The sequence below is a fragment of the Xiphophorus hellerii genome, chromosome 8, assembly GCF_003331165.1.
Source record: "Xiphophorus hellerii strain 12219 chromosome 8, Xiphophorus_hellerii-4.1, whole genome shotgun sequence".
In the NCBI taxonomy this organism is placed as follows: domain Eukaryota; kingdom Metazoa; phylum Chordata; class Actinopteri; order Cyprinodontiformes; family Poeciliidae; genus Xiphophorus; species Xiphophorus hellerii.
In genome coordinates this window covers 11,403,977-11,425,367 of record NC_045679.1, presented here as the reverse complement: position 1 = coordinate 11,425,367, position 21,391 = coordinate 11,403,977, and the positions used below count along the sequence as shown (strand labels likewise).

The window sequence follows — 21,391 nt, the reverse complement described above, 5'->3', positions numbered from 1 at the left end:
TCAAGTTTTGTTGGGAGGAAAAACACGTACTCCATTTAGAACTAATACATCAGAGTGGAGCTGAGATAAATTCAGACTTATCCCATGTTAAAAAGTCTCACATCACTTTTTGAGAGACTTTTTACAGAAAAAGCATTAGCAGTCAGTGTGATTGCTATTTACTATCCCTACAAACTATCATCAGGTTTGAGTCAGATGACTATTTACGGAGAATTTTTATTTTTATTTTTGTACAATTAAGCTTGTGGTTAATGTGGTTCCTACAAAAGCTTATGTCTTTTGTAGGAATAGCCTCCAGTGTAAAACATACCACTACAAAAAAAAGAAAAGCTGATGGTATAGTTCCTTATTAAATTGAATTGCTTAGTTTAAAATAAACATTATGACCAATAAAATGTCTTACTTGCAGTAGACAATTAAATTAAAGCCATATCAGAAAAGATACATCATACCTACTGTCCAACATGGTTGTGGTAGTGTATTGATCTAGGGATGATTTAATGCTTCTGGACCTGTTCTACTTGCTGCAATTAACGATGCACTGCTTTTCAGTCTTTACCACAATATGCTGAAGAATATCCATCCACCAATTAATTCACTCTAGCTCACCCAACTATGACAAGAAAAAGAAATTTAGGAATCCAATTGAGATGCTGTGATGTGACCTTCGACGGGCTGTTTATGCTGGAAAAACCCTGTAATGAGTCTGAATTAAAACAATTATGCAAAGAAAAGTGGGCCAAAATGTATCCAATGATATTAAAGACCAATAGCCATTTATTCCAACTGCAAAAGCTTGATATCAATTACTGTTGCCAAGTGTGGTACAAATCATTTTTCTGTTAAGGGGGCAATTATATTTTTTATATAGAGCCAAGTTGGTTTGTACATCTGTTATCCATAGAATGTGAAATCAATGATTGTAAATTGCTACTCTTACGTACTTAGCTTAAATTTCCCTGATAATTTGTTTGATACTCTGAAACTTATATGCATGACACAAAGCAAAGAAGCAATTAAACTGTATGTTATAAACTTTTATAGTCTGTTATGTACTAGCAGCCATCTATCGATTTATTTTAAAAAAAACAAGTCTGCTGTATCAATGATGTCTACTTATGCATTAATATGAATAGACTGCAGCACTCTTAATCAGATAGGCAACACAAGGTTGCCTTTGTGGTTTTTTGGGTTTTTTTAAACACAGTCTTACACACTTTTTGCTGACTAATGTGTGGACATTTACTTTCCCTGTCATCAAATCAATCATGTCTTATTGGGCTTATTTTTATACTTACAGAAAAAAATAGTCCTTCATATATCTAAAAATAACCAATAAAGCTTCATTTAAAGTCATTCTTTATATTAAAATGAAGAGTAAAAGAGTAAAGTATTTATTATAATATGAAATAGAAACCATTTCCAAAATATCTGGAGGATAGGTTTATTCAAACATAACCCAGTATGACTACAAAAAGGACAAGAGACGATGTTGTTTTGGTTTTGTTATGATATTTATTGAGCAAAGGCTGCTGGGAAGTAGTTCAAGATGAGTAAAGTTATGGGACTGCAAACAGTAGCACCTCATTTATTTCTGTAATTAAATTCAAGTTCATTCTATGCATACAAGGATGCACAATTACATTTGTCTAAGTTGCTCTCAGGTAAACATAACAGACAGTGATAAAAAGCATGTTTAAGGCTAGGAGTTTTCTCAGATTTGTTAAGCTGTCATTGCTTCAGTTACTGGATGTATACTGGTATGGTTATGTGTTTCTCCAACTCATGTTTCGCATTTATTGTTTGTTACTGTTTCTGGCTCAGATGGCATCTTCACAAGTCTAGTAAGGCTTCTTCAGTAGAGTGCATGTCTGCGCCGAGGACCCTCCACCTGCCCAAACCCACCCCGACTACTTTAACTCAAAAATCTCCTCAACAGTCTCATGTTAAGTTATCTCTTTAAAGTGCATTTCTACCAAACAAACAGATAAGAGAGGAAAGTACTCCACCCTTCTGAGCTAGCATGCAGATACCCCATCCCTTCTTCCTACTCCTGGGATCACCTTATAAAAGCAGAAAGAACCTAAAAGAGGATAAAATGTCTCAGTCGCTTGCTCTTCGCTGCATCAGCGGCGAAGCTCGCTTAAAGCTTTCACTCAACATGCAGGTTTGAAGTTTGTCATGTTTTATTTTGGCTTCTCTCTATAATTTGCTTTTAGTGTGGTTTCGTTACATCGCTCTAGCTGTATGTATTTCATTGTTACGTTAGTTCTTTGTGGATTGCTTATGTTCTCTCCTCTAGCTTATGCCCCTCTCACGATTGCCCCCTCCTCTCCTTCTACTTTAGCTACGCCGTCCGGAGTCTGCTCATTCGGCTTCTGCCACTTGCTTGACAGACTGGGTAGACTGCTTCTCTGTCTTCTTGGTGGAAACAAGCTTCTCCTGTAGCACCTCCTCACCCTCTTTCACTGTTTCTGTCACTGTGATGGATTTTGTGACGTGCTTGGATCCATCTTCTCCAGTGGTAATTGTCTCCACGGTTTTAGTGATCACCACTTTCTGGCTGCCATCTTCCTTAACAGGGCTCTCATCTACACCGTTAGCAATCACGTCTGCATCTTTCTTCTCTTTTTCTTCTGGGCTACTCTTCTCCACCTCGCCATTCATGGCAACATCTTTCTTTTCTACCTTTTTATCTTCTGTTGAATCACTCTTCTTTTCAGATTTGTCCTCTTTGGGAGCCTCAGCTTTGGTGGTGTCAGACTTGGGGGACTCAGATTTGGGGGAGCTAGGCTTTAGGGATTCTGCCTTGGGTGAGATTTCTTTGGGTGATTCAGGCTTTGGAGAAGCAGACTTGGGGGACTCAGCTTTAGGAGACTCTCGTTTTGGAGATTCAGATTTAGGAGAACCTGGTTTGGGTGATTCAGACTTGGGAGATCCTGGTTTGGGTGATTCAGACTTGGGAGATCCTGGTTTGGGTGATTCAGACTTGGGAGAACCTGGTTTGGGTGATTCAGACTTGGGAGAACTTGGTTTAGGTGATTCAGACTTGGGAGAACCAGGTTTAGGTGATTCAGACTTGGGAGAACCAGGTTTTGGGGATTCAGACTTGGGAGAACCAGGTTTTGGGGATTCAGACTTTGGGGAACCTGCCACTGGAGATTCAGACTTAGGGGACTTTGACCCCTCTGGTTTTGGGGCTTCTTCCTTGTTGGCCTCAGTTTTTGAAGCTTCTGACTTTGGAACAGCTTTTTCTGTTTTATCTGCTTTCTCATCTTTTACCTCCTTTTCATCTTCCTCTTTATCCTTCTCTGCTTCATCTTTTTCTTCCTTCTCATCTACACTCTTTGATGCGTTATCATCTTCATTCTCTTCTTCTTTTTCAGCACCTTCCTCTTCGGCTCCGGCCTCCTCCTCTTCTCCTGCACTACCTTCTTTTTCTCCACCTTTCTCTTTGTCAGGAGAAGCTTTGGACTCTGGAGCTTTGGAGCACAACACTGTTTCCTCAACTTCTTCCTCTTCTCCTCCTTCTCCGCCCTCTTCATTACCTTCCTCTGCCTCACCCCCCTTTTCTTCTTCATCTTCTCCCTCCCCAGCTTCCTCCTCCTTTTCTCCTTCATCACCTTCACCCTCACCTTCTTCTCCCTCATCGTCACCTTTTTCCTCCTCATCCTCATCCTTAGAAGGAGCACTAGCAGTAACTTTGTCTTTGGTGGCAGCTACAACTTCTTCTTCTTCTGCTGCCTCTTCCTCAGCATCCTGCTCTTCCTCTCCCCCCTCCTCTTCCCCTTCTTCCTCCTCGCCTCCTTCTCCTGGTGTAGCGGAGAGCTCCTGTGCTATCTCTGCCAGAGCCTCATCAATGTCCACCTTATCATCCTCCACCCGTGTCTCCTCGATGATCTCCTCCACAAACTTGTGTTGGACTTTCAGCTTTGAGGCCTCAGATTTAGGTTTGGAGATTTTACTAGAAGTAACAGCCTGGCGATATGGGAAGCTGCTGAAGTGGGTCTCCTCTCCCTCAAGGAGTTTCCTGGTTAGAAACAGAGTCCATTTATTGATCATTTAGTTTGTGTAAGTCCAATGAAACAATTAGGAGTAATGTTTCAATACTTTACCTGTATGCAGCAATTTCAATATCCAGGGCCATCTTGACATTCAGCAGGTCCTGATACTCACGGAGATGACGAGCCATCTCCCATTTGGTGCTCTTCAGTTCATTGTCCAGCTGGTGGATTGTCTCCTAAGAAAAGAAAACAAAAAAAAAAAACAGAAAAATCAACTTATTTAGAATGACAGCACTATTCTCTTATGCGCAACCTGTTGTGTATCTGGGACTTTCTCAATTTTCTGTCTGAGCTTCCACTGCAGTAAAACTCCTTCTACTTTTGCCTTGACTGAGGGTGTTGTTCTAATATATTCTGACGCAATTCAGCATTCTAGAGATGCTGAGCCTCTGTTTCAAGGGTAGCCTCCGCCACCCCCACCCTCCTCCAAACTCTGAGCGGTGTGATGCAAGGACAGAACCAATGAAGGCATCGATCCATGCCTCTGACTCAGCAAGAGAGAAGGGAGGGGGAAAGAGCGTGCACTGCAGTCTGCTTTTAACCATCTGGAAATCTCCCAAGCTCATAAAGAAATAGGAAAGTCCCGCAGTCATAATGCAACGGAAAAAACAATTTAACATGTCTGATATATTACAATTTTGATATTGTTGTGTGGGGAAATTATTTTTGTTTAAATGTATCAAATAACAAATGCGTCATCATGACAAAACAGTGAATATTAAATTACTCCAAAACATAATATTTTATCGCACACACACATTAAGACAGTTCCTCACATTTCAAAATATGTATCTATATTTTCTTCCATGTTATTCTCTAAATAACTAAGTTCGGAGTGTCTCCCTACCTGTAGGCTGGCCAGATCGCTGTTGTGTCGATCTTCAATATCATTCAGCTGTCGCTCCAGGGAGTCCTTCATCCCGCGGACGGACTCCAGCTCCACTGTCTTCGCCTGGAGCTGGCGCCTGTAGTCGGCAATCTCGTCCCGGGCGGACTTAATTGCGTCCTTGTTCTGCTCCGCAGCCTCCGTGAGCTTGGCATAGCGGCACATGAACCAACTCTCCACCTGCTGCAGATTCTGGTTGGAGTGGCCTTCCAACTCGGTGCGTATTTCCCGGAGAGCCTCTGTGATGTCGGTCTTCTGGAGGTCCTTCCTCTCCACGGTTACCTGGGATGCCTGGATCTGGTCGATGAGGTCGCCCACCTCCTCCTCGTGGTTGTTGCGGATGAAGGCGATCTCGTCTTGCAGCGACTGAACTTTCTTGTCTAACTCGGACTTCACCAACTCCGAATCGCCTGTGTCTTTCTTCAGGACGCGAATTATGGCCTCCGTCTCCTCACGGATTCGAGCCTCCTCCTCGAAGCGATCCCTGAGCCGCTGGATGTCCTCCTCGATGTGCTCAGTGTCGAGCTGGATCTGCGCCTTGTCGCGGTGGATCTGCTCCAGAACGGTGCGCAGCTCTTTCAGCTCCTGGTCGTAGAGATCGTCCAGCTGATTGCGGGACACCTGCTTCTGCCGCAGCGCCTGGATCTCAGCCTCGATCTGCTTGTTCTGCTGCTCCAGGTAGTGCACCTTGTCGATGTACACAACAAACCGGTCGTTGAGCCCCTGAAGTTGTTCTTTTTCATTAGATCGTTTGTAGTCACCGTTAAGGATCGAGGTTTGACTGTAATCAACACTATCGGCGGAACTCAGCACAGCTGAGCTGTATGCCCGGGGAGCTGGTGCGTTCACGGTCCTCTTGTAGGATGCGGTCATGGTGGAGCCCGGGCTTGTCCGGGACCAGGACTGGGAACGAAAACCGCTTGAGGGGGTGCCGCTGGGGCGGCCGTAGCCGTAACTGGTTGTTCTTGTATCCATAACTCTCCTGAAGGGACTTCCTATCGTGTCCACCGGGTAACTCATCCGGTCAGACTAAAGTAGAAGATGCACACGGGAATGAAAGGAGACAGTGCTGGCGGTGCAGAGGCGTGTGGGTGTAAATGTGTGTGTGCGCGCAGGTGAGGGGTGTATGGCTTTCACAGCGACTGAGAGAGCCTCCGTCTCCTCCTTATATACCGGAGCTTCTGCCGCTAACACGGCATGTCCAAGCAGTTTTGTTTCGTCCTATGAAGGAAGGGAGGGGATAGAAAGGAGCGTCAGCTGATGGTCCTGGGACCCTGCTCAGCCTGAACCACGTGGCTCAGATGAGCTACGTGGGTGTGGGATTTAGAATAAACTTAGAGACAATGAGGTGATGTGTCTACTTACGTTCTATCCAAATTATAATTGCTTACTCGTTCCGATCATTTCAGCACCACAGACAGCAACAGTCAGCTGTCAGTCGATTCCCCGCTGAGGGAAACAGCAGCATTTCCGTATTACAGAATATTGACAACAAAAGAGCACTCCATCACAGCTTTGCGATTCTGCTGACTACTGCTGAGCCAAGGTCTGCAAGCAACTCTGCTTCATTTATCTTGTTAGTTCAGTGACTCAAATCAAGGTTAGGCGAACATATCTACAGTTTTTATGTGGTGTGCAGCTGTATTCAACCCCCCCCCCTCCTTGAATTACTAACTTTCACGACAATTACAGTTGCAAGTGGTTTGGGCATAAATAGTTTACACTTAGTCAATATTGATAAGGCATATCTGTAGACAGCATTGTTCACATTTCACCACAGATTCTGGATTCTGTTTTGACCAATATTTAGCTCCATCTCTCTTGCCATTAGCAGACTTCCTTGTATCAGGTGAGAAAAAGCCTTCCCACAGCATAATCTTGCTGATATTACGTTTTACCTTGGATATGATGTCCTCTGAGTGTGCAGACCAAGGTTATGAGCAATTCAACACATTCAAATTGCACTAGAAGCAAATGAAGTGAAGCACATATTGTCTGTGGCCATTTTTAGGCTTACCAGTAAGAAGACAGGCTGCTGCATTCTGCACTAGTTGCAGATGATTAATAATTTCTGATCTATACCGAAGTATAATGAATTACTGTAGCCACGATGATATTTAAGCATTAATTTTATTCTCTAGATCCATGTGAGGGGTACCATGTTTTATGTAGCCTTTTATTTATCTGCTAATCTAAAGTGGTAAGCCTGATTTAATAACAGAGCTCACCAGCTCTTCAATTTTAAAACCTCCATTAAAGGCCACAAAAAATGTTTCTCTACCAGATGAACACTGAAATATCACACACACACTCACCCGTCTCTTCTATGTTAAAAACATCATATCCAACCTTTGTACCGGGGTAACCATGGAATTGATATTAACCCCCCCTCCCACTTCCTTTTAAGTTGTGTTGTCTGAGAGTTTTCTCTGAAGGCTTGGCCTCATTAGCCGATTATTGATCACCATCACTCTTGATGCCTTTGTTCATTATTCGGTCACTTGGATCAATGTGAAACCATTAGTAGTTGTTAGAGGTAAGGTGTTGATGGTATTTCTATATGTTTGTTGTGTAATTTTTTCTAAATCAGCAAAATGGGAAAATACTTCCTGAGACATTGTTTAATAAATGTTTCCCAAGAATTATACAGATTTTGAGATTTGAGTTAGTGCTTTCCCCCCCACCCAAATAGAGCAAAGACAATCTGCATTCCCTTGCTGTTCTCTCATTGGAATTACCCTGGGAGCTTTCAAGAAGCACAACTAATGCATCAAGGTTAGCCAATTTTAGCTTGCTCCAGAGACAAGAAGGCAGACAATGAGAGAGAGTGATCTAAAATACAAAGAGAGAGAGAGATGGACACAGTGACTTCCTCACCGTGTGTGTGCTTTTTTAAAGCTGTGATACCTGTAGTAAATTACTACACTTCACCAACAAGCCACTCTGTTGCTGATGTTGCAGTGTCCTTTGCCTTTGTCCCATGACTTGCTTTTCTTTTGTAGGATTTCAGTTCTAGTTCAGCTTTTCATGTAGGATCTATTAAGGGCAGTGGTTGCGTGATGAACATGATGTACTGAGGGTGTGTGGGTACACAACAGTTCTACACTGTAAAAAAAAACGGCCTCATTTTACGGTAAAAAACTGGCAGCTGAGTTGCCAGAAGTTTACCGTCTTTATACGGTAAAAGTCTGGCAACCAAAACTGCCATTTTTTTACCGTATTTCTAAAATACGGTAAAATTCTGGCAACCAAAGCTGCCAGTTTTTTACCGTATTTCTAAAATACGGTAAAATTCTGGCAACCACAGCTGCCAGTTTTTTACCGTATTTGCTAAATGCAGGATTTCACCGTATTTTTGAAATACGGTAAAATTCTGGCAACCACAGCTGCCAGTTTTTCACCGTATGTTGTAAATGCAGGATTTTACCGTATTTTTAATATACGGTAAAATTCTGGCAACCACAGCTGCCAGTTTTTCACCGTATGTTGTAAATGCAGGATTCTACCGTATTTTTAAAATACGGTAAAATACCGTACTTCCTAAAATATTTTAAAAAAAATAAAATGTGGTTTTGCCGTAGTAAATACGGTCATGCTGACTGAGGCATAATATCTACATGAGTGAAAAACACATCCAGACTGTATGATATATTGACATTTTATTGTAAACCCTCCCCCCCAAAAAAAACTTATGGTAAATTACTGGTCTCTGTTCCTACCAGAATTTTACCATACAAATTATAGTACAACAACCAAGGAAGTGTAACTTGTCAAGCATTTCTATACAGAAAGTTATAAAGAAAATAATTTCTAATTAAACAAAAATACAGATTACGAGTAATCCACTTAAAGAAACAATTTCTATTTAAAAAGTCAAGTTAAAAAAAGAACTGATTCTATTTTATGTCCAGTTTCCTCACGGTATTACTGAGATCTGGAAAACAAAAACAAAACAAACAGTATGTGTCCACATAAGAGATAACATATTGTAGAAGACAAAATGGTGATAAAAGGATTCTTGTTCTGGGTTGAGAGTCACAAGTCGCTGAGATCAGACGTTGCTCAGGATGGTTGTAGTCTTCCCAGTCACAGGTTGAAATTGAGACTCGCATGTTGTCAATCGGGTGTTTCCTCTCTGCTGGAAAACAAAAAGAAAAAGTTAGAAAGATGCACTACATGAACATCTTATTCGCTTAAATGTTTGTTTCACCTTTGTTGACTTGCATATGGACACAGGTACTTCAACCAGGTGGTGTGATCATTTCTGACTGAAAATTCAGTAGTTAAACCTTTGTTTGTTGTCAACAGGTGTGATCCTCTGGTCTGCAACCAGACAAAATACACAAACTAAAAACAAATATAACTGTTTTAGGCAATTTATGAAATAGATACTCACCATTTATCTGAGTCTCATGAAGGCCAATAGGTTGTCTTCAACCATTTATGTAAGTTACATTTCCTGCAAGCTAGCAGAAACAAAGCTGTAAATGTGAACACTTTTCATACAGGCAAACAAATTGATACAGCTGAGACAATTTATGCTAGGTTAGTTTTTCTCAGTCACTTTTGGTGCATTTCTCGAGTCATTGTTGGCATTTACAAAACAGTAAGCGCATTTCTCAAAACAATTTGTAGAAACAGGAAAAATAGCATTTGTTTGCTTTCAAAATCCTTAGTTCAGCTCTTAAAATCCTGTCTGTTAACATATCAGTGACTCAAAATAATAAGTTATAGTCTCTCTATGTACAGATAAGACAGTCAAATCGATTAGTCATGAGAAGAGACTACAAAAGGATCATTTACGCCAGTGTTTCTCAACCCTGGTCCTCAACGCCCCCCTGCTCTGCATGTTTTAGATGTGCCTCTACTCCAGAACAGCTGATTCAAATGATTGGATGACAATCAAGTACTGCAGAAGCTTGTTAATCATCCAGAGATACAATTCAGGTGTGTGGCAGAAGGGAAATACCTAAACCTGCAGGACAGGGTGACGCTGAAGACCAGGATTGAGAAACACTGATTTACGCTTTTGCTATAATTTATTCATGGACCATGCCATGGTGATTCAGAAAGAAAAAGACAGAAATGCAGAGAACAAAAAAAGTAGAAAAGGAGCCACAGGACAATCTCCTCAAGGAAAACTGTACAGTGCTGTAGAAATTACATTACATTTTAATTTCCATAGTCACTTTGTTCCTTAACTCCACTGAGGAATCTTTTTTCCTCAGTGGGGTTAAGGAATGAACAGTAGGGTGGGAGGACCTCCATCAGCATCATGTTGTGGGTCTCAGCCATGTCCTGATGTTGGACTGATGGAAACTGGCAGATGTCCTCAGCCTCTTCTGACTCTTCTTCTGCTTTCCTCCCAACTATTTCCTCCTCAGCCTCACTCCTCTTCTTCTCTCTGGCTGTTCACTCTGCCCAGATACTTGTTCATCAGTTCTCAGACATGTAACATTGTGTTGTGTTCTGACTATATAGAGCATAATGTTGCCAACTGATGGTTCACAAGATGCACCTCCAATCTGTTTCAGAAAACTGGTTGATCGTTGGTTGAGCTAATGGTTCATACACTGACCTGTTAGAGAAACTCAGGACTCACTTGGGAGCAATTTACCAATTCAGGACAGATTTAGAAAATAATAGAATATAAATTAATTAATATATGATTCACATTATGACAACTTTAAGACTTATGCATGTTAAGACTTACACAATGAACTGATGCTATTTTGGAAGTTGAGAATTCAACACAGACACGTTGTTGTCCTGTTGTCCTCATTTTCTGTATACACCCTTTATCCTCCGGGTCAAAATGACCCGTCTTCAATAAACCCCCAATATAAGCAGCTTAATTGAATTTTAAACACCAAATTCTATCTTGTATATTGTCACTCACCACAAAATGTGTGAATACTTGACTTTTCCCTCTCCACTTGAATTTCTATAGCTTAAGAAAAAAAATGTGCAAAATGAGTTTCGAATGCATTTTTATTCATCACAGTGACTAATTTTCTTTTACTTTTCTCCAGTGAACAAGAGGATGTACAATACAAAAATATGAAAAATAACATAACCCATTCAACTAATTGGCACATGTAGGGCAGTATGCAAGTGCACAGCCTTTGCAGATATATTTCTTACACCTGCAGCACACAGTATGTGTTTTACAGTCTGAGGGCAGAACTGACATCTCTTCCTCTTACTTGGCTTAGCTGAGGAAGTGGCTGTGGTAGATGGATCCTCAGGTTGATCAGGAGCTGCTGCACTCTGAATAGCTTTCACAACTGCTGCTGAGGCTTCTGTGTGGGGGACATGCTTCCTTCTTTCAATGAGTGGAGTTACAAGTGCCTTTCCTAGCTGCTCCAGGAACACCCTCTTCTTGTTGTGCTTATGAGACATCCAGGTTGGGTTGATCTCTATCCAAATCACAAAGGCATTGTAGGAGGACACATCAATGATGTTGTGGAAGATGACCAGGGGCCAGCGGGCAGTCATTCTTCTGCAGCTATATGCTCCAATCACCTTATCTAGGTTGTCCACACCTCCTTTGTTTCGGTTTTATTCCAGGATGATGATTGGCTTCCTGTCCTCACGGTCACTAATGTCGCCGTCTTTGTGCAGTGTGCTCAGAAGAACTACATTCTTGTTTTTCTTTGGGAGGTAGGAAACTAGAGTGGTGGTGGGTGTGAAGGCAAACTTTGAGGAGAAGACCTCTCTCTCCTTTGACCCAAGCAGTGCAGGTGGGAGCTCAGGCTTGTTCTTTTGAACTGTACCAACCATGGTGATCTTCCTCTTCAGGAGCTGCTGTCCGAGTTCATAAGAGTTGAAGAAATTGTCACATGTCACATTGTGACCCCTCAGTCCCTCTGTCACATCAAGCACAACTCGCAACCCCTGGTTCTTCTCTGGGCATCCACTGGTTGACTTCCCAGTATAGACTTGCATTTTCCAAGCATAGCTTGATTCAGAAGCCACCCATGACTTGATCCCATATTTTGCTGGCTTGCTGGGCATATACTGCCGGAAAGGACAACAACCTTTGGACAAAAGACATTAGCATCAGTGATTAGTATCAGTGTCACAGAAAACAGTCAAAGAAATCAATAGTGAAAATCACTTTTATTACAAATATGAAAACAGATTACCTCTAAATGGAACCAGTTGCTCATCCACTGTTACATCAGGCTCTGGATTGTAGAGGTAGGGCAACCGCTCCACCCACTTGTCCCATACCTCTCTTATGGCTGCAAGTTTGTCTGTCATACGTCTTGCTGGTCTTGATTCACGGTCATCAAATCGCATCAGTCTTGAGTAGGTGTGAAAGAGTTTGACTGGCATTGTGGCTCGGAAAATTGGCCTTCCACTCTCTGCTCACTTCTGCTACTGATTGATCTGAGACACAACTAAAACTTTGTAACATTTTATGGTTTGTAAATAACTCTGTGACCTTGATTTCAACTCCATTTGCCTCACGGGTCATTTTGACCTGAAGACCATCTTTGTACCTTTTTTTGTACAGCTTACATGGAAATGAGAATAAAAGCAACACTGAACTTTTTCTATTGTCTGGGCCAATCTAGGAAAAGTCTTAAAATCTCAAGTTAAAAAAATTACATTTAGGGGATTTTTTGGGGGGGGGGGGGTTTAACACAGTGGCGGGTCATTTTGACCCGAGGACAACAGGAGGGTTAACATATTTTGATCAAGACGATAAAAGCAAATTACAATTATAAAAGCATAGAAGTGTACATAACCAGCTACATGATGTACAAAAGCAAAACTTGCAAAACTAATTGTTTTGATGTGCAGAAGTGACACAGTAATTTGAAGATTGAACAGGTAGTTTTAAGAATTTCAATTCTGTTCTGAGAGATGCACCCAAACTGAGAAAAGCTGTAAAATATTAATATTTAAATTCTCTTATCTTCAAATCCTTCAACTGTCATGGACCCAGTGACTTTAGTGCAAGTATTTTGGGTGTGAGAGTCAAGAGGTCAAAGGAAAATATTAAATAATATCTCTGATGCCAAGCTTTATACTTCTAAGTATTACCAAAATATTGAAACAAAAGCTAACATGTTCTTCAGAGATTTAACTTGCATGCATGAACATTTCACACTCAAAGTAATTCAAATTAATTATTGAACCAAACTTGGAAAAAGTTGCTTCTGCCATTAACAATAACTTTAAGCACATGTAGTCTGAAGTAGACCAGAAATATAATCTATGCAGCCGTTCCTACAGAAACATTAATGGAAGTGTTGCATCTGTGAAGATTAAATGTTCCATATAGTAAAAATATCTAGCTGCAGTGCATGTACATAAACAGCATGGCTCAGAAACTACACATTTCTTTGTCAGTTGGTTAAAGTTAGCTAACTTCAGTTGAAACCGTGAAAGGGACTCACCTGTGATGTGTTGCCCTTCTCCTCCTGAACGTGCAAAAATAGCAGAAATTTGATTTCAAAGACAGTAGCAGCATCTTGACAAGGACCAGGCCTACTGGGCTCTCAGCACCCTAGTTAGCAACCTTAGTTAGCACAGTGACTTTACTGTGTTGAGTTCAGGACACCACTACAGGAACAGAGTTAAAAGAATCTTGCTGCTGATGCTGAAGGATCAAGCAGCAATGCAAACTAGATAATTATTTGTTTACATGACAAATAACAGTCTCCATTTACTGTAAACCCTACTATTTATCACAATAACAAAATGAAAAACTCTCTAGACCAGGGGTCCCCAAACTACGGCCTGCGTCATTTGGTCTGGCAATGCCGGATCTGGCCCGCCTCCTCATACCAGAGAGCATTCAGTGTATTTTTTCATATATTGTATTTTCTGGTTTGTGGATTTCTCTTCAACCACCAGGGGGCTCTTGAGCAGATGTTAAACTAACTTTCCCTCAAATATATACTAGTCAGTCCCAGTCACCGTTTCACTCACGGTTTTTTCCATTTCCATTCTGGGTAAAAATCTATCTAAAAGCGACCGCGAATGTGTCGTAGTCAGCAACCCCCCCCCCCCCCCCCCCCCCCCGTCGACAGTTTCAAAGACAGAACAGCCCCCCCCCCCCCCCCCGCCGACAATAAGTTTCTAAGGTATCTTTCTCCAAAAACTAAGACCGGCCCCCGAGCAGAGAAAGGAACAGCTATGTGGCCCTCGCAGGAAAAAGTTTGGGGACCCCTGCTCTAGACTATTCTCTACTAATAGCACAATATTTAAAACCAAGTGTGGGATTTGTGAAACTTCAATGATGGGTGACTTTACAACTTGTATGATTTTGGATAACACTAGAATTGTTCTTTATTGAAGTTTCACAAATCAGATAAAGGTTTTACAAATCCCACACTTGGTTCTAAATATTCTGATATGAGTTGAGAATAATCTAGTCCAGATTTGAAGAGTCTAGGTGTTGTAGTTTTTTAGCTAGAGTAAATTAAAGATGCTGATTGCAGTGAAAAATTAGGTGGAATTGCCCTTTAGCCATTTCCCAAATTGGAAGCAGCAATTGGAAACCAACTTCAGCTTCATTCAAGCAAGAGGGGCTAACATACAGTTCTCTTAATGTTAATGATCAAATGCTCTCATAAATGATGGTGGCGTTGGCTGTAGGAGTTTGCTTTGCAATCGGTGGATCGCCAGATCGATGCCTGGTCTACTGCTGAGATTTCAGTTTGGTGTATTAAAGGCATTATTAAAAAAGAAACCAAAATATCACACCAGCATTCTGTTCTTTGTAAAAAATTATTTTGCAGTCTTGTTTACGCTTTTACATTGTAGATCTAAACATCAGCAAAATTTGTAATTTTGGCTGATTGCTACTGTTAAGTTTAGGGTAATTAACTGCTGGCAATATTACAATTTTTTAAGAACTTTACAATTACTTATATTTTTACACTATATTTCTGTATTTTCTACATTCGTGACTGTCACAATTATTTAGGATATATGTTTATTCAGTTATGATAATGCCATGTATTTTCTACGGCAGTATAATGCTGTGAATATTCTGGTCAGTAACTGCTGGCATTTTACAATTTTTTACCGTAAATTTACTGACTTTCTTTGCAGTTTCGACTTACGGTAGTTCCATGTAATTTCTACGGTAATGCAATGTTTTTGGATACGACGGTCAAAAACTGTTGGTTTTTTACAGTTTTTTACCGTAAATTTACTGACTTTTTTTACAGTGTAGGCTTCGGCGCATTGCAGGAGTGTTGAAGTGTTTTAAAAAGGCAATGCAGCAGAAACAAGCTCGAACAGCTAAGACAAGCCCATTCTAGCCGGTGTCAGTCCGTCCCAGCCTGTAACCTGCGGATGCACATCCACAGGGGTAGAGAGGCTATTGATCCTCTGAATGGGGTCAAGGCCAAGTATTGCTGGGATAGGAAATATATGTATTCACATTTGTAGGCGTCAAAGTCAACATGACCTCATCGCCACTTCGTATACTCTTCTGAACAGCATATCAGGTCCAGATATTGATATATTGACATAAGGTTTTAGACAGTAAATTAATTAAACAATATCAAGCTAACAAAAAAGGTTATACAATATATCATGTAAACTTTCAGTGTAAAAAATAAGCTCTTCTCATATTCTTTTCTACATTAAGCAAATTTTTATTTGGTTTAATTAATTTAAGGTTTTGATATAAAACGTACACAGCTTGATAAAAGGCTCTGAAAAGCTATTTGTGGTGTTTCCACTGTTGGCTGCTGGTTTTAGCTTTGTCTTAAACATATTCAGGAGCAGAAATGGAATGATGCGACTCAGTGGAGAGGAAGAAGGACACATTGATAAAGTCATAAATAAAACAGGATTGAAGCAACTCAGTGCTTCCTTTTGACCTCATGGGGGCTAACATCTCTTTATATGTGCAAATGTGTTTAGAGATAATTAAATAGGCAAGTCAGTAATGATATTAATACAAAAGCTGCATCAAACTGCCTTTCGCTTATATTTCTCAGCACACATAACTGTGTGTGATGCCCACACTGTTAAACCACAGTCTTATTTTACCTGCAGTCATTATGCAGGTGTCCTTCACCACAGAGTAGGTTAATGTGTCCAGACTGTAACTACTGTCTTCAGGCATTATTGCACCTAAGGCTGAGAGTAAAGAGTAATAGCATGGGGCAGACAAAGAAAGTGGGTAAGACTTTATTTGACGGGTTGTGAATAAGACTGACATGACACGGTCTTAAACATGACATAACACCTGTCGTGAACATGAGTAAGTCTTCATTAATTATTAAACTTGATTAAATGATTAAACTTTAAAAATTATGCAGCTTTATGTTATTAAAGCTAATGTTTAATCAGTAATACTTTTATAACAAATTTATGTCAGATCATGATTTCTTGGTTAATGACAAGTTGTCATAACAAAGACATTTTGAATAATGTCAACTATTAAACGTGTCATAATTTACCGAGTGACACTTTATGACAACAGTCAAAAATATTCATGAAGACGTACTCATGTTCATGACAGGTGTTATGTCATGTTTATGATGGTGTCATGACAGTCTTATTCACAACCCATCAAATAAAGTGTTACCAGAAAGTGTTTATAATCTTAAGGTTAACTCATCCAATCCTTCAGGTTATATGCATAACTTTATTTACATAATTAAGAGCCAGTTTTAATTAGTGGCTCCAGAAATGTACTTATTTGACTAATTTACACAGTCATTGCATTTCTAAACAGTACTGCATCAAATACTTCTGTTTTCATACTCTTGGATCTTGCCATGAGTTTATGTACTGTATGTACTCTTAAAATTAATAATTTTCTTCTTTTCTTTTTTTTATATTTTACAATAATCTTTAATGTATTTCTTGTCCTGTTGTTTTAGCTTTTCTCCTTTTGTACAGGATAGTCATAATTCCAGCCTCTAAAATCAAACTGAAAGTAACCTAATAAACTTGATAAAATATGTCTAGTGATTAATAATGTGTAATTATGGCTTCATTAAGTTTTTCTACAGTCTAAAATAACTTTACAGATGTTCATGGCTGTGAAACAAATATGTAAACTCTAACACTTTATGCATTATGACCCCAAAGACTGAACATTTCAGCTGACATTAGAAGAGAAACCAGTAGATGCCAATAACTGTTCACTTTTCCTATTTAGTTATTTGAAAGCTAGCTCCTTTACTTGCTGATTAGGCTAATCGACAACAATGTGGTGCAACACATTCACACTGAATTTGCATATTAATATCATTAAGCAGATGCCAAGTGATCCAGAACTTCTTGTGTATGGAGGGCTGGCTCAGCATGCAGGATATAAACTGCATCTGGGCTGCAGGTGAGTTGAAAAATTGCAGCTGCCATATGTGTGACCTTTTCCCATCGTCAATAAGAATGTAGTACATAAATTTGAAAATTGAACTATAGAAAGTTTGAGATTTCTTCAATTATAATGTTTAATGCATAAAAAGAGTGTGTAAAATGCCTAACTAAAGCTGGTAAAAAAAGTATATTTATTAAAAAAAACATTTTATTTTCTGAAATACAAAGAGTTTGATTTAATTTTTTATAAAGTACAACATACTGTTTAAACGCTGCATTTGTATGAATGCAACATTAATTTTGCCTATAAACTTTGTAATATGCTTCAGATGTCCAAACATCCCAAATTGATTCTTCTTTATAATTATACTGTTACGCAAGATTCAATACTTTGAATAATTTGTTGTAACATAAAAAGTCATCCAAAAACTGTCTACAAATATTATTATTTTAAATAAAAGTTAAAAGAAAAGTGAACTTTTATTCAGTGAACTGATTTGTAAAACAGTGTTTTGCTACTTGTGCAGTGAAAAACTATTTCATCACGGTCATTTAAAGGGCTAAGGTTTTCTTGGTTTTCTGAGATGGATTGGTTGGACTTGTGAGGGCAACAAGATCAGGTGGTGAGGTGTGGCAGCCTGTGGCAGGTTGTAGATATCTGTATGGGGTGATGATAGTGGGTGGTTTGAAGGCAGTGATGTCATTGAATACATCAACAGTGGAAGGGGGGAGTAAAAGAAGGAAAGGAAGGGAGGGGTTGCACTGCGATCTGCAGTTTATCTGCAATGCATCAGTAGGTCCTCTCTGCCTCCCCACCTCAGAGAGTGAGCAAATGTAGATAGGTCTATTTCTTATATGTGATCCACTGTGGACGTCTCAGTAGCAAGATAAATCTGATTCTTTATTTGTGTGTTTGTTGAAGATGGCTGGCCAAACTCCAAGCCGTGTTACCGCAGACACATATTGATTGCAAACGCATGCACACACATATACAAAAGGGCTCAGCCAAATGGGGTTTAACAACAAATATGCAGATGATTTATTGTTAGGACTGGCTGTTATTAATCAGCTGGGTTAATATTCTAAAATCAATATTGCAAATATGTAGGAAATAAAGACGATTGAGGGTATACCTCCATATAAATCACCTGCTCATTTACATTCACTTGTCGGCCATAACTGTAAATCCCCCAGCTCTGCCTGTTTTGTGGTTTTCTTCACCAGCCAGGAAAAAGAGCGTCTATAGGGGAGTCTCAGGTGCTTCACTTCCTCTACGCGGTATGGCACGGATTGTCAAAGCAGCCCATGCAACTGAGCCATACAGCACCATTCTAGAAGCTCCTTTAGTTCTAGGTTCATAGAATAATGTTATGGTACGGTTAGTGTGTCACATAACATGGTCCATTGACTGGAAAAACATAAAACGTCACTCCTTGTGACAAGCACAAGACATGCTAATGCGTATGTATTTGTTGCCACAGTAGTATAAATACATTGTTGGGTGTTTGGGTTTGATTTGGGACAACGTAGCATCAAAACTCCACCTCCTTGAGTTTCATTCTCAACTTGTATTTAAAGGGGAGATTACAAACTGCACACCGGTTTTTAAATTGTGTTACTAGGCCAGGGAAATCTGGAGTAATGCTAAAATATTTAAACCATTTTTTTATTCAGAATATCAGAGAGCAGATCAAACAGAGATATGAATGCAATTAAACCCATTTTCTGTTTTAATGCAGTTAAAATTAGAGGTGGATTCTAAACAGAAGGACATGAGGATGAGGAAAGTTCTGGCAGAACTCATGGCTGGGCAAAACATGAACGCAACACACACACACACACACACCCACACCCACATAAAGCGAGTGCTTAATATATACCACTCACTGAAAGGTGACACAAAATTTAACATTTTCTATCACTGAATTAAACATGTAGATCAGAGAAAACTTTTTCCTTGTGGCGATCCCACAAGTTGTGCAGTCCTACAGCCCAATATCACATCATAAACTGCCAATGGGTAGGACTACTTTAGACTGATGTAGAGCTTGAGGTGCTGCAGTGGTGCAGGGAGTAAAGCCTGCAGCCCAAATAATGGGTAGAATCCCAACCTTTGCTGCATGTCTTCCTTTTCTCTCATATCCCACTTTTATGTCTGACAACTGTCAAATAAAGGTCACTAGAGAAAAACCTTTACAAAACAGTTGTAGATTTGGTTTTATTTTAATTAAGTAAATGTTATCAGCACAAAAAATTATGTTTATGTAAATCCCTCACATTCAAATGATCCTCCACAATCAACTGTTTCTCAAATTTTAGAGCAGATTCTCCATCTGTCATTTTACTGAGCAAATGAAAACCTAATCTGAAATCCAAAAACATATGATATAAATTTGTTTCCTTGTGTCTCGGCGATAAATGAAAATAATAATGTTATTTAATCTGCAATTTATTCTGCTGTTTGCACCTTATGCAGTATTTGTTGCCACAAATAAATGACTTTGGAGTCAAGCCTGGTAATCACAGTGTTTACTCTAGTCATGCATTATGTAAATGGATGGTCTGACTTGTAGCAAAGCCACCATCAGTTACTCTGAAAGCTTTCTGCTTCTGCTGTGTGTTAAATGTATTGCACACTTAATGGTCACACAACAGTAACATGTTCAGCAGGACCTTGAATTGTTACTTGACATCAGGTAGCCGTTGTAAACAGTGATGTCCTTGTGGGATTTGGTAAAGTTGGTTTTTTTTATTTTTCTTTTGAGCTCTTTTGTCTGGCATTTTGCAGACATTAAACATGGGAGTGCTAGTGAAGTGGAATTATTTCACATAAAGAATCATGTAAAAAACTGATTGTAGTGTTTTACACAACATTTAATTTTGACAGTGAAGCAACAACAGAAGAAATCCATATGGGGCATTTCTTTGTAGAATGTTTGTATATTAATCCATTTCTTCCCATGACTGTATTAAATTTCTGGGTATGTGCATATGAGACCCTGGTTCTGAAATGGATGTCAGCAGGTATTATGTGACTGTGTAAGTTGTCAATATGTCCTAGCACCAATGTCATCTGAAGAAATTTGTTTACGCATGTTAGTTTGTAAATAGATGCATGCAGCACACCCGCAGACGTATATCTGTATGTTGGATGTGGTTGTTTAGGCCTGAGACAGAGACATGGTCCACAGAAGATCAGTGTTTTTTTGTTTTTTTTTCTGTCTACATCACACGTTTTGACCAAGGTTTTCCCTCTCAACTAATTGTCAAGCCAATTTTAGCAGTTTTCTCTCAGGAGTAACCAACATCTTCTTACCACAAGCCAAGCACATTAAACTGCATCATCCCACTGAGGGTGATCACCTGAGACGCCATAGTTATTGCATCTTCCTTAAAGAAAATCTGCCTGACTCAGGCACAAATTTCTCTTTATAGTTTAATTGAGTCAGGTACCGGGTGGGTCAGCCATAGGGTGCCAACTACTATAAAAATAATCTGAAAGATACAGTCCTGTGAAGATGGCAACCCAGACATCAAGAAATCTTTCTGTTATTCCAGCCTCTTTCCTGTTATCACTACTAGTGTTACAGATTTCCTCAAAGATGTTAACTGGAAGATACTTTTTGGTGTTTAATGTCATCCAGTTACATACCAGTCATCCACAGTCCTCAGAAGTCAGGTACTTATAATTTTGCAAAGTCATGCATCACCTTTTTCTCCTGCTACCCCTGCAGTCCTTCCTCCACTGTCTTTGCCCATACACAAGCAGTTTTGCAGTCTCTTATTTATGTCTCTATGACCTCCTAAATCATGTATTGGACATTTTAATGTTATACCCCTCTGTGAATTGTCTCCATGCACTTCCTCGGAAAATTACTTCAGTGCGTATTTTCTGTTGCACCCCCACTACGAGAGAAACCTGAGAGAAAGATAAAGACTTTTAATGACACTTGCACGTGTAACTGCAGCAAAGACTGGGCACGTCTGCCTCATAGCCAAGCACGAGTCATTGAACATTCTCTTTGAGTTGAGGTCACAACAACAATGAAAATCATTCAGATCAAATCCACAGTCACACAGAAATCAGTATAAATTGTCAAAAGCATATTCTCACCGCATCTAAAAGATTTTGCTA

The 21,391-nt window shown here is 39.8% G+C and overlaps 1 protein-coding gene across 1 annotated transcript; it reads right to left on the bottom strand.

The window, feature by feature from the left end:
* Positions 1 to 1,492: 1,492 nt before the first annotated feature.
* nefma (neurofilament medium chain a) lies at positions 1,493 to 6,146 on the bottom strand. Its single transcript, XM_032569912.1, has 3 exons — positions 4,912 to 6,146; positions 4,116 to 4,240; positions 1,493 to 4,030 (listed from the first exon to the last, which is right to left on the bottom strand). Exons 1-3 carry the CDS (start codon positions 5,968 to 5,970, stop codon positions 2,368 to 2,370), a joined length of 2,847 nt encoding a protein of 948 aa, XP_032425803.1. The 5' UTR covers positions 5,971 to 6,146; the 3' UTR covers positions 1,493 to 2,367.
* Between the last annotated feature and the right edge of the window lie 15,245 nt (positions 6,147 to 21,391).